At 38.4% G+C, this 18,630-nt stretch overlaps 1 protein-coding gene across 1 annotated transcript in view; it reads left to right on the top strand.

Moving 5' to 3' along the window:
• Positions 1-18,630, top strand: part of LOC123675019 (dynein axonemal heavy chain 10) — a 93,390-nt gene that overhangs the window by 34,850 nt on the left and 39,910 nt on the right. The window contains exon 12 of the mRNA XM_045610245.1: positions 18,425-18,569. Coding sequence (XP_045466201.1) covers positions 18,425-18,569 — 145 coding nt within the window. The remainder of the gene's footprint in view (positions 1-18,424; positions 18,570-18,630) is intronic.

Consider the following 18,630-nt stretch of genomic DNA (forward strand, 5'->3'; position numbering starts at 1 on the left):
TTCTTTTTGATAGAAATGAAGAAATTATTTCCTTTGTTATTTTGTTTTTCGAAAACGGTTCATTTTATCGACGATAAACAAGAGATAAACGAGTGAGACCTTTTTTAGCTTAATGTTAAAGCTATCCAAATTTGTTTTTTTTAACTCCTTTTCAAAAATCCTAACAAAAATATTTTTTCAAACCTATACTAACGTCATATTTCGACTGACATGATCATCAAAAAGTTCTACTTCTCTTCCACTGTTGTGAAAATTGTGAAAAAGATAAATTAGTTATCATGAACATCATACAAAATTTCGATTCAAACGTAATTTTTATTAAATGAAGTTACTTTAAATGTGCAATTGGTCAATGTTGCATTTCAAAAATTTAAACCATGTAGGAGTAATGTACGGGTATGAATCTGACCAGAAGCTGATGGCTCAATAGGGTCATGCGTTGCAGGTTTCAGAAAATTCGAATTTCCGGAAAATCACATGACCCTATTGCGCCATCAGCTTGTGATCGAAGATTAGCTGGAAAATAAAAATGAGAATGCTTTGCAGCTAATCCTCGATCTCGATGTAGCCTTCTGCTACACAACTTGACTTCCAACCCCCTTGTCATGTAAAAGACAAAATGTTCGCACCTCCATTTATGAGTAGAGTAGCAGAAGTTTGCCTCATTGAGTGAACTTTGTATTCGTTCAAATGACCACCTTTCTTTGATTACTACTTATACTATATTCTATATAGAGGGTGTACACTTTTAATACGGCCAATTATATCTTATTAATTTCTGCGTCCTCATCGAATTTGATCATATATTCCGAAAGTGCATTAAATTTGCCTTAATATGAACAATCATAATAAGCAAAAGATTTTTACTGACGAGTATGGTGAAGTGGCGAATACAAATATTCTAAAGAGATCGAAATAAGTCGTATCTTTCTAATCGTTTTATGAATGAAAAACTAGAAATGAGAATATGTTTTCTTTGCAGTAAAAACTTGTCCATTTTGCAGGCTTTCGAAAGACATATCAAGTTTTGTGCTAGCTACTTTCCTTCTGCTGTAATATCATGATTAACGTGATGACAATGAAAAAGACGAAAATACTCAAACTTTCTTTTGCTTCATTTCGGAGCTGCTTATGATTGGATTTTGAAATAATTCACATGGAAATACTTATTTCTATTAAACTCAATGTTTCATTAATAAATGAATTAAATTTGTTATTTTTACCGAATGAAATGATTAAACCAAATAAGTTCAACTGCCACCTGCTACTCGAAATAGAATGGAAAAGGGAAAACCCAAATGCGACTGTTGTTACCCATTTCCAACATGACTTAAGGATAAACGTATGTTTGGGACTGATGAGGCGCGAACTTTTTGGTCCAGTAATTCTTTCAGATCGTCTCAATTCTGATGAAATCAAAAATATTTTTATAGAGAACCTACCAGGTACATTAGACCAAATGCCTACCAGACAAAATGTTTGGTTTCAGATGGATGGCAGCCCGGCCCATAATAGTCGGAATGTAGCGGAATTAATGAACCAATATTTTGGAATGAGGTGGATCGGAAAATACGGTCCAGTGAGACCCAGGAGCCCCGATCTGACTCTTTAGACTTTTATGTGTGGAAGACTTTAAAGAGAAAGCGTACAAAATTCGTGATCAGACTCGAGAAGATTTATTGGAAGAATCCACTCGTAGTGTGAACGAATGCGTCAAAAATTTAGTGAACTTCGAAGAGTGAAGGATTCAAAAAGAAAAAGATGTGGAAAATATATTGAACAAAGGAGAGGACATTTTGAACAATCATTTTAATATTTTCATCTGTTCCGTCAAATTTTTAAGTATTTAAAAATCAAATTTGGTTATCTTTCTGTAATATCTGTTTGTATTGTATATTATGTTTAGTAGAAATTAATAACTTCCATGAAAATTATCTCACTAACCAATCGAAAGAAGCTCTGAAATAGGGCAAAGGAAAGTTTGAGTATGTTCATCTTTTTCATTGTTATCAGGTTAGCCATGATATTACAGCAGAAGGAAAGTAGCTAGCACAAAACTTGAAAAGTCGTTCGAAAGCCTGCTAAATGGAGAAGTTTTTACTGTAAATAAAACATATTCTCATTTATAGTTTTTCATTCAGAATATTTATATTCACCACCTCACCACACTCCTCAGTAAAACTCTTTTGCCACTCATGACTTCTCATATTGAGGCAAATTTAATGCTCTTTCGGAATATATGATCAAATTCGATGAGGATGCTGAAATGAATAAGATATAATTGGTTTTATGGAAAAAAGTGATTCAGTGAAATCAAGAAATGTTCAATTGAAGAATAACCGCCAACATTTCGACCACCAGCTAGCAAGTGAAAATTATCATTTAATAATGATACTAATGAATCATTATTTGATAATAGAACCCAAGGATGTTTATCACGTACAACATGAAAATAATACAAAATTGACGAAACATTAGTGTCCATCAAAATGTTTTTCCCGAAGAAAATCTTCAACACTTACCTAACATTTTCTTTTGATTCTGTTAGAATTCACGGAGCACAGCAGTAGGTACTCGTATCCTAGCAGATTTTAAGCGGTAGTCGCAACTTGTGGGTTTCCAATTCAAGTTGCAATCAATGTGAATCCCCGAAAAATGTACTGAATCCTCAACTGTTATGTTCTCATTGTTATGCAGGGTGTCCCGGGAAGAATGCGACAAACGGATAAAATGAATACAGATCATCAAGGAGGATTCCTATCAAGAGGTTTCAATCGTCTGTTCGGGATATACAGGGCGATGTTCATCTTATTAGTGAAATTTCACAAATCAATAACTCTTTAACTAATCGACCGAATAATTTTAAATTTTGTAGTTTTATCACCCTTTTCTTCCTTTAATATTTCTGAAATCAAATAAATCATTTCCGGAATAGTAAAATTTTAGACTTATTATATTTTCGTGAATATTGGATCACTCTCTAGGTTAATTTAATATCATGATTTTGTTTCGTTTACCTAACCACAATAATTAATTCATAATGAAAATTCTAAGTATCTGCTTGGCACCGTCATACAGGTTGATCAATAAACATTTTGGGTGTGTAATTTTTCCATTATAGGTTGGATTACAAACGAAATTTTTGTGTTAGGAATAATTACTAACGATGTACTCTCAGAAACGAAGGGGTTATAGAATTTCTGAAAATGTGGGTGCTGACTCCTCACTTTGGGGGTGATATTTTTACATTAAGGGTTACAAACAAAATATTTTGTGTAACAAATGGTTACCGATAAATTTCTATCGGAAGCAAAAGGAAAATACACTATAGGGGAATAAATTAATAAGCGACCCCTCTCCACAAGATAAGGAATTCCGTCTGGTGGTCCCAAATAAGAGTTGCTCGTAATAAGGGACCCGACACACGGATTCCACTTGAGAAAGTTGGGTCTTAGAAACAGATTTCAATCAGGGTATTCGTCGGCGCATCCACCAAAATAAATCTCAAGTCGGACTGGGCAGGATGACTCACCGAAATGACCACGGTGATCCGTGAATCGGAAATAAGCGACCCCTCTCCACAAGATGAGGAATTCTGTCTGGTGGTCCCAAATAGGAGTTGCTCGCAATAAGGGACCCGACACACAGATTCCACTTGAGAAAGTTGGGTCTTAGAAACAGATTTCGATCAGGGTATTCGTCGGCGCATCCACCAAAATAAATCTCAAGTCGGGCTGGGCAGGATGACTCACCGAAATGACCACGGTGATCCGTGAATCAGAAATAAGCGACCCCTCTCCACAAGATGAGGAATTCTGTCTGGTGGTCCCAAATAAGAGTTGCTCGCAATAAGGGACCCGACACACAGATCCCACTTGAGAAAGACGGATCTAAGAAATAAATTTCAAGCAGGGTATTTGTCGGCGCATCCACCAATTCACGATTAGAGTCAGGCCGGACAGGGTAGGTCGCCGAAAAAGCCGCTGTGATCCGGAGATCGGAATTAAGCGACCCCTCTCCCCAAGATATGGAGTTCTGCCTGGTAGTTCCAAATAAGAGTTGCTCGCAATAAGGAACCGGACAGACAAACTCCACTTGAGAAAGAAAGATCTAAGAAATAAATTTCGTTCAGGGTATACGTTGGTGCATCCACCAATTCTAGACTCGAGTCAGACCGGACAGGGTATTTCGCCGAAAAGGCTGCTGTGATCCGGAGATCGGAATTAAGCGACCCCTCTCCCCAAGATATGGAGTTCTGCCTGGTAGTTCCAAATAAGAGTTGCTCGCAATAAGGAACCGGACAGACAAACTCCACTTGAGAAAGAAAGATCTAAGAAATAAATTTCGCTCAGGGTTTACTCCGGCGCATCCACCAATTCACGACTCGAGTCAGACCGGACAGGGTTACTAGCCCAAAAGACCACGGTGATCCAGAGATCGGAAATTAGCGACCCCTCTCCTCAAGATAAGGAGTTTTGCCTGATAGTTCCAAATAAGAGTTGCTCGCAATAAGGAACCGAACAGACAAACTCCACTTGAGAAAGAAAGATCTAAGAAATAAAATAAATTACAAATAAATCACACACGGAAAGTATCGATGGAACACAGGAAAGTCACCGGTAATACAGACAGGAATAAAACGGTTCTTACCAATCCTAAGAATTTCCCACCTCACTACACGAACTCAAATTCTTTTCGTGTACGTGCTAAGTGTCAAATTCACGAATTTAAAATACGGTATTAAAACGTCCAACGTTCAAAAAAAAAATTGCAAACTAAAAATTAAACTCTAAATTGTTACTCAAGGAAATCCACAAAACGATCCGCTCAATAACTATAAAAAAATATATAGCTCGAAGACGCCGATAGGAGTAAATCGGAAAATATCTTAATACTTCGAAGACACCGGCGAGACTAATCCTCCTTTTCCGAAATACTTCACTTGTCATCTCGGTTGGAAGGGGAAAATTTCGGAGTCTCGAAATCGGCGGTGTGAATATGAAAAACAAACGACAACATGTAAAAAAGAACATGTTGAAGAGATAACGTCTGTAGCTGTGTCGCACGGAAGTTTTTATACATAGGATGATATTTTAAATTGCATCGTTATATTTTCATGAAATGAATAAATCAGAAATTATTCCAAATGAAAATTTCTGAATTGGACGAAAAATACCTTCACTGCTCTCAATTAAAATTTTATTTTCACCTACTCATATGACTGGTAGAATAATGATGGAATTCTAAACCTGGGGCAAATTATACTGGGTGATTCTAATAAAATAATTATTGAATTCTAAACCTGGGGTAAATTATACTAGGTGATTCTAGTAAAATAATTATTGAATTCTTAACCTGGGCTGAATTATACCGGGTGATTCTAGTAACGAATTTCACTTCGACAATATATATATATATATATATATATATATATATATATATCAACAATTTTAATTCCCAATATACAACAATAGTTATAAGTATGATAAGGGGTGTGGGAAAATTGATAAGTGTTATAATTTCACTCTTCTTTATTTCATTTAGTCGACGTTTCGATCCCGATGGGGACCTTCTTCAGGACTCTACAATAGCAATAGAAAACAGTCAAAAACATGGCAATCACAAAACATGTAAAAATAGTACATACCGAAATACAGAGTTGTAAAGATCTTATTTGAACACAAATCAATAGCTCTCAAGAAAGCAATGAACAAGAACATCAACAAATTTAGCGAAAAAAGATCTGATATTTCATTAGCACAAGAGTAGAAATCAATTATCATATGTAAATAAGGTAAACAGAAAAATCAACAAAATAAGAGGTTGTCAAAAATGTTGTCAACCAGACTTGCCACAGAATACACGCACATGACAAATGAAACATAGAATAGTATTAAATCACACTTGGTCGCAGTAATTCACTCTCACCGAACTCAGAACAAATGCGATTATTGAAAGACTCCATGAACCGAATCCAATCCCCTCTCACAGAAATAGTCCGGAACACAGATTTCATTATTACGTTATCCCGACTGTAGAACTTGTGAAAATATTCATTCCATTTGATCCGTCCAATTCTCTGCCACCAAACTGGTCATAATGAATCAAATAAGTATAGATGGAGCTAATATTGATTACATCCCTTCTGTAATTCATAGAACAAGTGTGTCGTTTAATATGGTACATCTCTAAGAAACATCTTTTCTTTCCACTAACTGCACATTCAAGAATTTTGGTGGAATCATAATCCATTGGGTGATCTTTGTCCCGGGTATGGTCTGCTAGGGCACAAATCTTATTTGGATTCTTGATGTCGCTCTTGTGTTGAGCAATCCTTCTCTTCAAAAGCTGAGATGTCTGACCAATATACACCTCACTACATATTGAACATGGAATACAATACACCACACCACTCATATTATCAACAGTCATCCTATCTTTCACTCGACTGTATAGTCTCTCAATTTTAAAATAAGATTTCGGAATCAATTTAATTTGTGTGGTCTTTAGGAGGTTAATTAATGCATTAGTCATACCATTTATTAGGGGAATAGAAGAGTAAAGAATTCTATCTACGTTCCCAGTGTCCACAGTGGTGGATGCGCCCCTCTCTCCATTCGTTGGCTGTCTCGAAGGAGTGGTATTGTATATCAATCTGGACAACAACCTCTTTGGGTATCCATTCTCTAGCATCAATTGTAACAATAACCTCAGATTCTGCTGCCTTAGACTTGGATGAGCAACTTTTTCGATGCGATTCTTCAATCCTAAAATCATGTTTACCTTTTGTCCATGTGGATGATTGGAAAAATAGTGTAAGTATCTCCCTGAACTTGTTGGCTTTCGGTACCAATCCAGAATCAGCCTATTTTCCGGTGTTCGAATCACCCTTGTATCCAGGAATGGGACACCACTCGCTGTTTCTTCCTCCAACGTAAACTGTATACTTTCATGTTCACTGTTGAACCTGTTTAGAACGAAAGCAACCTGGTCTTTAGGTACAGCACATATTAGATCATCAACATATTTCTTGATGAAAGGAATGTGAAAAGGAATGCTAACAAGAATGCAGTCCAGAAGGAAATCCATTACTACTTCAGCAATGGACGGACTGAAGTTGGAACCCATAGGGGAACCGAGCACCTGTTTGAAGAACCTACCATTAAAAAGAAAATAGTTAGAAGAAAACAGGAACTTAATGGCATATATGAATTCTTCTTTTGGTAGACTAGTGTGGTTTTTGATAGTATCCCACTTGTTCTCAACAGCTGAGACTGCCAACTCTACAGGAATGTTGGTGAAAAGAGATACAACGTCCAGGCTGATCAGGACATAATCAAAAGGTAACTGGAAACCATTCACACATTGGGCAAAAGCAAAGGAATCTTCAATAAAATATCTACTTCTGGTGGAAGAAAGATATTTAGACAGGATGTCTGAAACAAAAACTGACAGTTTAGAAGTGGGGGTGTTAACAGATGATATTATTGGTCTCAAGGCAAGAATGGGTTTGTGGATTTTTGGTAAACCGTAGAATCTAGCGGGAACTGAATTATAAATGTACAGTAATTTACCTTGTACTTGTGTTATGTGGCCCCCACTGACCCATCGCTTAATCAATGCATTACATTTACCTTGTATTGTAATGGTTGGATCTCTGTTAGGAAGAAGTTGGTAATATTGTTCATTGAGCAAAATTGTGTTGGAGAGCTCTATGTACTGATCCTTATCCATCAATACCGTAACATTGCCTTTATCAGCCCGTAACACAAGCAATTCTTGATGTTGACTTAGGTACCTCTTACAGTGGTAAAATTCTCTCTGGAAAACATTATTAGTCCTTTTTCCAGGTTTGATGTAGTTGGTTATAATATTAGCAGCTTGGGAACGTTTGATGTTCTTCCCCTCATCTGACAGTCTATCATTAAGGTCTATAATGCTCTCTACATCTGCCAACAGTCCCGACATGGAAACCTCCTTCAAAGGAATATCAATGCCGAATCTGGGGCCCAGTGCTAGGAATTTCAATATTCTATCTGGTATAATCACAGAACTAACATTCCTAACCCACCTTTCTTGTGGTTCTACTCTCTTTAGAAGTTCATCCGATAGAGCTCTCACCTTCATCAGATTTCTCTCCCTGATAGCAGCAAATTCTCTTCTGTACCTTCTGGACTGGTAAGATTCGAAACGAATTAGCATCTCTGGTGGAAGCAACCCCTCCAAGATCTGCCACAACCTGGAAGACTCACACTCCATTCTTCCTATCCTGGTCACAGTCACAGTGATCTCAAATTGAAGAACGAGACGCCTTGATTTCTCCAACATAGCTTGAACCTGTCTGGACGAACCTGAATCACTTGCTGAGCTGAACAAATAATTCATATTGCTGGAAATATGTTTGGGAAGTAAACCCTGTCTTTTGCATTCCAAAAGGAACACTCTTCGGTTTCTATAAGATGCCAGTTTCATATCGTATGAAGACCATGACTTCAACGCCTCATATGCTACTCTTCCATAGTTGTTTCTCACTTCTGCATAAAACCCCATGCTTAAATATCAACAATTTTAATTCCCAATATACAACAATAGTTATAAGTATGATAAGGGGTGTGGGAAAATTGATAAGTGTTATAATTTCACTCTTCTTTATTTCATTTAGTCGACGTTTCGATCCCGATGGGCTGATTCTGGATTGGTACCGAAAGCCAACAAGTTCAGGGAGATACTTACACTATTTTTCCAATCATCCACATGGACAAAAGGTAAACATGATTTTAGGATTGAAGAATCGCATCGAAAAAGTTGCTCATCCAAGTCTAAGGCAGCAGAATCTGAGGTTATTGTTACAATTGATGCTAGAGAATGGATACCCAAAGAGGTTGTTGTCCAGATTGATATACAATACCACTCCTTCGAGACAGCCAACGAATGGAGAGAGGGGCGCATCCACCACTGTGGACACTGGGAACGTAGATAGAATTCTTTACTCTTCTATTCCCCTAATAAATGGTATGACTAATGCATTAATTAACCTCCTAAAGACCACACAAATTAAATTGATTCCGAAATCTTATTTTAAAATTGACAGACTATACAGTCGAGTGAAAGATAGGATGACTGTTGATAATATGAGTGGTGTGGTGTATTGTATTCCATGTTCAATATGTAGTGAGGTGTATATTGGTCAGACATCTCAGCTTTTGAAGAGAAGGATTGCTCAACACAAGAGCGACATCAAGAATCCAAATAAGATTTGTGCCCTAGCAGACCATACCCGGGACAAAGATCACCCAATGGATTATGATTCCACCAAAATTCTTGAATGTGCAGTTAGTGGAAAGAAAAGATGTTTCTTAGAGATGTACCATATTAAACGACACACTTGTTCTATGAATTACAGAAGGGATGTAAACAATATTAGCTCCATCTATACTTATTTGATTCATTATGACCAGTTTGGTGGCAGAGAATTGGACGGATCAAATGGAATGAATATTTTCACAAGTTCTACAGTCGGGATAACGTAATAATGAAATCTGTGTTCCGGACTATTTCTGTGAGAGGGGATTGGATTCGGTTCATGGAGTCTTTCAATAATCGCATTTGTTCTGAGTTCGGTGAGAGTGAATTACTGCGACCAAGTGTGATTTAATACTATTCTATGTTTCATTTGTCATGTGCGTGATTTCTGTGGCAAGTCTGGTTGACAACATTTTTGACAACCTCTCATTTTGTTGATTTTTCTGTTTACCTTATTTACATATGATAATTGATTTCTACTCTTGTGCTAATGAAATATCAGATCTTTTTTCGCTAAATTTGTTGATGTTCTTGTTCATTGCTTTCTTGAGAGCTATTGATTTGTGTTCAAATAAGATCTTTACAACTCTGTATTTCGGTATGTACTATTTTTACATGTTTTGTGATTGCCATGTTTTTGACTGTTTTCTATTGCTATTGTAGAGTCCTGAAGAAGGTCCCCATCGGGATCGAAACGTCGACTAAATGAAATAAAGAAGAGTGAAATTATAACACTTATCAATTTTCCCACACCCCTTATCATACTTATAACTATTGTTGTATATTGGGAATTAAAATTGTTGATATTTAAGCATGGGGTTTTATGCAGAAGTGAGAAACAACTATGGAAGAGTAGCATATGAGGCGTTGAAGTCATGGTCTTCATACGATATGAAACTGGCATCTTATAGAAACCGAAGAGTGTTCCTTTTGGAATGCAAAAGACAGGGTTTACTTCCCAAACATATTTCCAGCAATATGAATTATTTGTTCAGCTCAGCAAGTGATTCAGGTTCGTCCAGACAGGTTCAAGCTATGTTGGAGAAATCAAGGCGTCTCGTTCTTCAATTTGAGATCACTGTGACTGTGACCAGGATAGGAAGAATGGAGTGTGAGTCTTCCAGGTTGTGGCAGATCTTGGAGGGGTTGCTTCCACCAGAGATGCTAATTCGTTTCGAATCTTACCAGTCCAGAAGGTACAGAAGAGAATTTGCTGCTATCAGGGAGAGAAATCTGATGAAGGTGAGAGCTCTATCGGATGAACTTCTAAAGAGAGTAGAACCACAAGAAAGGTGGGTTAGGAATGTTAGTTCTGTGATTATACCAGATAGAATATTGAAATTCCTAGCACTGGGCCCCAGATTCGGCATTGATATTCCTTTGAAGGAGGTTTCCATGTCGGGACTGTTGGCAGATGTAGAGAGCATTATAGACCTTAATGATAGACTGTCAGATGAGGGGAAGAACATCAAACGTTCCCAAGCTGCTAATATTATAACCAACTACATCAAACCTGGAAAAAGGACTAATAATGTTTTCCAGAGAGAATTTTACCACTGTAAGAGGTACCTAAGTCAACATCAAGAATTGCTTGTGTTACGGGCTGATAAAGGCAATGTTACGGTATTGATGGATAAGGATCAGTACATAGAGCTCTCCAACACAATTTTGCTCAATGAACAATATTACCAACTTCTTCCTAACAGAGATCCAACCATTACAATACAAGGTAAATGTAATGCATTGATTAAGCGATGGGTCAGTGGGGGCCACATAACACAAGTACAAGGTAAATTACTGTACATTTATAATTCAGTTCCCGCTAGATTCTACGGTTTACCAAAAATCCACAAACCCATTCTTGCCTTGAGACCAATAATATCATCTGTTAACACCCCCACTTCTAAACTGTCAGTTTTTGTTTCAGACATCCTGTCTAAATATCTTTCTTCCACCAGAAGTAGATATTTTATTGAAGATTCCTTTGCTTTTGCCCAATGTGTGAATGGTTTCCAGTTACCTTTTGATTATGTCCTGATCAGCCTGGACGTTGTATCTCTTTTCACCAACATTCCTGTAGAGTTGGCAGTCTCAGCTGTTGAGAACAAGTGGGATACTATCAAAAACCACACTAGTCTACCAAAAGAAGAATTCATATATGCCATTAAGTTCCTGTTTTCTTCTAACTATTTTCTTTTTAATGGTAGGTTCTTCAAACAGGTGCTCGGTTCCCCTATGGGTTCCAACTTCAGTCCGTCCATTGCTGAAGTAGTAATGGATTTCCTTCTGGACTGCATTCTTGTTAGCATTCCTTTTCACATTCCTTTCATCAAGAAATATGTTGATGATCTAATATGTGCTGTACCTAAAGACCAGGTTGCTTTCGTTCTAAACAGGTTCAACAGTGAACATGAAAGTATACAGTTTACGTTGGAGGAAGAAACAGCGAGTGGTGTCCCATTCCTGGATACAAGGGTGATTCGAACACCGGAAAATAGGCTGATTCTGGATTGGTACCGAAAGCCAACAAGTTCAGGGAGATACTTACACTATTTTTCCAATCATCCACATGGACAAAAGGTAAACATGATTTTAGGATTGAAGAATCGCATCGAAAAAGTTGCTCATCCAAGTCTAAGGCAGCAGAATCTGAGGTTATTGTTACAATTGATGCTAGAGAATGGATACCCAAAGAGGTTGTTGTCCAGATTGATATACAATACCACTCCTTCGAGACAGCCAACGAATGGAGAGAGGGGCGCATCCACCACTGTGGACACTGGGAACGTAGATAGAATTCTTTACTCTTCTATTCCCCTAATAAATGGTATGACTAATGCATTAATTAACCTCCTAAAGACCACACAAATTAAATTGATTCCGAAATCTTATTTTAAAATTGACAGACTATACAGTCGAGTGAAAGATAGGATGACTGTTGATAATATGAGTGGTGTGGTGTATTGTATTCCATGTTCAATATGTAGTGAGGTGTATATTGGTCAGACATCTCAGCTTTTGAAGAGAAGGATTGCTCAACACAAGAGCGACATCAAGAATCCAAATAAGATTTGTGCCCTAGCAGACCATACCCGGGACAAAGATCACCCAATGGATTATGATTCCACCAAAATTCTTGAATGTGCAGTTAGTGGAAAGAAAAGATGTTTCTTAAATATTAAACGACACACTTGTTCTATGAATTACAGAAGGGATGTAAACAATATTAGCTCCATCTATACTTATTTGATTCATTATGACCAGTTTGGTGGCAGAGAATTGGACGGATCAAATGGAATGAATATTTTCACAAGTTCTACAGTCGGGATAACGTAATAATGAAATCTGTGTTCCGGACTATTTCTGTGAGAGGGGATTGGATTCGGTTCATGGAGTCTTTCAATAATCGCATTTGTTCTGAGTTCGGTGAGAGTGAATTACTGCGACCAAGTGTGATTTAATACTATTCTATGTTTCATTTGTCATGTGCGTGTATTCTGTGGCAAGTCTGGTTGACAACATTTTTGACAACCTCTCATTTTGTTGATTTTTCTGTTTACCTTATTTACATATGATAATTGATTTCTACTCTTGTGCTAATGAAATATCAGATCTTTTTTCGCTAAATTTGTTGATGTTCTTGTTCATTGCTTTCTTGAGAGCTATTGATTTGTGTTCAAATAAGATCTTTACAACTCTGTATTTCGGTATGTACTATTTTTACATGTTTTGTGATTGCCATGTTTTTGACTGTTTTCTATTGCTATTGTAGAGTCCTGAAGAAGGTCCCCATCGGGATCGAAACGTCGACTAAATGAAATAAAGAAGAGTGAAATTATAACACTTATCAATTTTCCCACACCCCTTATCATACTTATAACTATTGTTGTATATTGGGAATTAAAATTGTTGATATTTAAGCATGGGGTTTTATGCAGAAGTGAGAAACAACTATGGAAGAGTAGCATATGAGGCGTTGAAGTCATGGTCTTCATACGATATGAAACTGGCATCTTATAGAAACCGAAGAGTGTTCCTTTTGGAATGCAAAAGACAGGGTTTACTTCCCAAACATATTTCCAGCAATATGAATTATTTGTTCAGCTCAGCAAGTGATTCAGGTTCGTCCAGACAGGTTCAAGCTATGTTGGAGAAATCAAGGCGTCTCGTTCTTCAATTTGAGATCACTGTGACTGTGACCAGGATAGGAAGAATGGAGTGTGAGTCTTCCAGGTTGTGGCAGATCTTGGAGGGGTTGCTTCCACCAGAGATGCTAATTCGTTTCGAATCTTACCAGTCCAGAAGGTACAGAAGAGAATTTGCTGCTATCAGGGAGAGAAATCTGATGAAGGAGAGAGCTCTATCGGATGAACTTCTAAAGAGAGTAGAACCACAAGAAAGGTGGGTTAGGAATGTTAGTTCTGTGATTATACCAGATAGAATATTGAAATTCCTAGCACTGGGCCCCAGATTCGGCATTGATATTCCTTTGAAGGAGGTTTCCATGTCGGGACTGTTGGCAGATGTAGAGAGCATTATAGACCTTAATGATAGACTGTCAGATGAGGGGAAGAACATCAAACGTTCCCAAGCTGCTAATATTATAACCAACTACATCAAACCTGGAAAAAGGACTAATAATGTTTTCCAGAGAGAATTTTACCACTGTAAGAGGTACCTAAGTCAACATCAAGAATTGCTTGTGTTACGGGCTGATAAAGGCAATGTTACGGTATTGATGGATAAGGATCAGTACATAGAGCTCTCCAACACAATTTTGCTCAATGAACAATATTACCAACTTCTTCCTAACAGAGATCCAACCATTACAATACAAGGTAAATGTAATGCATTTGTGGTTTCAGCAGGAAGACCCAATGGGTTTTCGGGAAACAACCAACATCACCACGTAGGAAGCTATAGCTACCTGCGTGACATCCGAGTCCCGGGATTATCACATGTGTTAAGGATAACGAGGGTTTTTGTTCATAAAACAAAGCACAAAAGGATAAGGACAGTCCCTCACAGAGAAATGCTAACCGTAGACACGTGTTTCGGGCTTTAGGCCCTCATCAGTACGGTGCAAAAGTGTTAGGATGAGCAACACCTGAAACAAACAACAAACAAACAGAGTCAACAACAGAAGCCAGCCGTCCATTTGTGGTTTCAGCAGGAAGACCCAATGGGTTTTCGGGAAACAACCAACATCACCACGTAGGAAGCTATAGCTACCTGCGTGACATCCGAGTCCCGGGATTATCACATGTGTTAAGGATAACGAGGGTTTTTGTTCATAAAACAAAGCACAAAAGGATAAGGACAGTCCCTCACAGAGAAATGCTAACCGTAGACACGTGTTTCGGGCTTTAGGCCCTCATCAGTACGGTGCAAAAGTGTTAGGATGAGCAACACCTGAAACAAACAACAAACAAACAGAGTCAACAACAGAAGCCAGCCGTCCATTTGTGGTTTCAGCAGGAAGACCCAATGGGTTTTCGGGAAACAACCAACATCACCACGCAGGTAGCTATAGCTACCTGCGTGACATCCGAGTCCCGGGATTATCACATGTGTTAAGGATAACGAGGGTTTTTGTTCATAAAACAAAGCACAAAAGGATAAGGACAGTCCCTCACAGAGAAATGCTAACCGTAGACACGTGTTTCGGGCTTTAGGCCCTCATCAGTACGGTGCAAAAGTGTTAGGATGAGCAACACCTGAAACAAACAACAAACAAACAGAGTCAACAACAGAAGCCAGCCGTCCATTTGTGGTTTCAGCAGGAAGACCCAATGGGTTTTCGGGAAACAACCAACATCACCACGTAGGAAGCTATAGCTACCTGCGTGACATCCGAGTCCCGGGATTATCACATGTGTTAAGGATAACGAGGGTTTTTGTTCATAAAACAAAGCACAAAAGGATAAGGACAGTCCCTCACAGAGAAATGCTAACCGTAGACACGTGTTTCGGGCTTTAGGCCCTCATCAGTACGGTGCAAAAGTGTTAGGATGAGCAACACCTGAAACAAACAACAAACAAACAGAGTCAACAACAGAAGCCAGCCGTCCATTTGTGGTTTCAGCAGGAAGACCCAATGGGTTTTCGGGAAACAACCAACATCACCACGTAGGAAGCTATAGCTACCTGCGTGACATCCGAGTCCCGGGATTATCACATGTGTTAAGGATAACGAGGGTTTTTGTTCATAAAACAAAGCACAAAAGGATAAGGACAGTCCCTCACAGAGAAATGCTAACCGTAGACACGTGTTTCGGGCTTTAGGCCCTCATCAGTACGGTGCAAAAGTGTTAGGATGAGCAACACCTGAAACAAACAACAAACAAACAGAGTCAACAACAGAAGCCAGCCGTCCATTTGTGGTTTCAGCAGGAAGACCCAATGGGTTTTCGGGAAACAACCAACATCACCACGTAGGAAGCTATAGCTACCTGCGTGACATCCGAGTCCCGGGATTATCACATGTGTTAAGGATAACGAGGGTTTTTTGTTCATAAAACAAAGCACAAAAGGATAAGGACAGTCCCTCACAGAGAAATGCTAACCGTAGACACGTGTTTCGGGCTTTAGGCCCTCATCAGTACGGTGCAAAAGTGTTAGGATGAGCAACACCTGAAACAAACAACAAACAAACAGAGTCAACAACAGAAGCCAGCCGTCCATTTGTGGTTTCAGCAGGAAGACCCAATGGGTTTTCGGGAAACAACCAACATCACCACGTAGGAAGCTATAGCTACCTGCGTGACATCCGAGTCCCGGGATTATCACATGTGTTAAGGATAACGAGGGTTTTTGTTCATAAAACAAAGCACAAAAGGATAAGGACAGTCCCTCACAGAGAAATGCTAACCGTAGACACGTGTTTCGGGCTTTAGGCCCTCATCAGTACGGTGCAAAAGTGTTAGGATGAGCAACACCTGAAACAAACAACAAACAAACAGAGTCAACAACAGAAGCCAGCCGTCCATTTGTGGTTTCAGCAGGAAGACCCAATGGGTTTTCGGGAAACAACCAACATCACCACGTAGGAAGCTATAGCTACCTGCGTGACATCCGAGTCCCGGGATTATCACATGTGTTAAGGATAACGAGGGTTTTTGTTCATAAAACAAAGCACAAAAGGATAAGGACAGTCCCTCACAGAGAAATGCTAACCGTAGACACGTGTTTCGGGCTTTAGGCCCTCATCAGTACGGTGCAAAAGTGTTAGGATGAGCAACACCTGAAACAAACAACAAACAAACAGAGTCAACAACAGAAGCCAGCCGTCCATTTGTGGTTTCAACATATATATCAACAAAATTATATGATGTTGATAAGCCGATTTTGTGAACTACACTGCTAGGTTATGATATAGATATATATATATATATATATATATATATATATATATATATATATATATAGACATCAAAACAACCGAGATGAAAACTATCTTCAAAGAAAAGTTCTTAAGCAGACTGAAAAAGATACTTCAGAGCAAGCTTAATTCGAAGGCCATGTTCGAAGCTATAAATATATGGGCAGTACCCTGTATAAGCTACTCGTTTGGAGTCATCAAATGGTTCAACACGGAACTAAAAGATATTGATCAGAAAGTTAGGGCACTACTCACCAAACACGGCATTCACCATCCGCATGCATCCGTCAATAGGTTATATGTTCCAAGGCATGAAGGGGGGAGAGGGCTGCAGAACCTGGAAATGATACATGACAGAACAATTCGCGACACAAGAGAATATTTTCTGAATAAAAACTTACCGTTTCACCGAACCATATGTCGAGAAGATGACCGCTTGAGTCCGCTGAACCTGGCAGGACAAATCGAACCACAACAACTTACCATCGAAAAATTGACTCAGGAGTGGCACAGCAAAGCGCTACATGGAAGGTATCCCGGGACCCTAAAAAACGATCACGTCAATAAAGAATACTCACTTACTTACCTTAAATCCGGATACCTATTTCCTGAAACTGAAGGAAGATTGATCGCCATTCAAGACCAAGTGGTCCCAACAAGATCATACATTAAGAACATTACTAGACGCAACATACCCACGGATAAATGTCGAAAGTGCTCCCAGGTGACTGAATCCATTCAGCACGTCACCTCATCTTGCTCCATCCTGGCTCCAACTGACTATACGCAGCGACATGACGCGATGGCCAGAGTTTACCATCAGGCGATAGCCAAAAAGTGCGGACTAATAAAAAAAACAGTAAGACCGTTTGAATACCGACCCAGTAACATATTAGAAAACGAGCACTACAAATTATACTGGGATAATTTTATCACAACGGACCAGACAATCAAACACAACCGACCCGACATCCTGCTCCACAATAAAATAGAGAGAACGATGGAAATCCTGGACGTTGCTATCCCGGCCGATGACAACATAGCTAAAGCTTTCACGGAAAAACTAACGAAGTATCAGGACCTGGCATTTGAGATGAAGACAATCTATGGCCTCAAATCAACAACCATACTGCCACTAGTCATGTCCACCAATGGGCTAGTGGAGAAACACCTAGTTGACAACACCCTAAGACTAGGTTTAGAAAAAGAGCTCGTGAGCACAGCTCAAAAAGAAGTAATCCTCGCCAATACTAGACTGGTGAGGAAGTTCCTTACATCCCTCTGAGCAGCCTTGGCACAAACTGTCCGGCTGTTCAGGGTTTACCTACCCTTTATGGTGATATTAAAAAAAAAAAAAAAAAAAAAAAAAAAAAAAAAAAAAAAAAAATATATATATATATATATATATATATATATATATATATATTGGATATATATTGGAACTGGAACAAGAGCTAATTAGCAAAGCGCAAAAGGAGGTGATACTCTGGAATAGTCCGAATGTTCCTGACAGCAGCCTAGGAATTCCTTGGTTTATTTGAACCCGGACTTTCTAGCGAAAACTCCCCTTATGGTGAAGTAAAAAAAAAAAAAAATATATATATATATATCTATCTATCTATATATTTATATAGATATTTAACCATTTTTAACGATACATCTTATAATAAAAAAGAAATTTGATTAGCATTTCAGTAATTCAATATTTCTGTAGTTATGTTTACTCTAATAATATTATAGGTCTTCTGAAATCGCCCTGGATATGCTCTTGAAGTTCAAACATATGGAGACGAGACAGGTGATTCTGGACAGGTTGATGAGTAAATTTGATGTGATCTTGGATCAGTTTATGAAAGAAGTACTAGAAGTAGATAATATATTTACCGTGAGTTAGTTTTCCCATTACTCTTATTTGCTATTTTCTATAACACTAAGGTTGGAAATCA

This window comes from Harmonia axyridis, chromosome 1, assembly GCF_914767665.1.
Source record: "Harmonia axyridis chromosome 1, icHarAxyr1.1, whole genome shotgun sequence".
NCBI classification, from domain to species: Eukaryota; Metazoa; Arthropoda; class Insecta; order Coleoptera; family Coccinellidae; genus Harmonia; species Harmonia axyridis.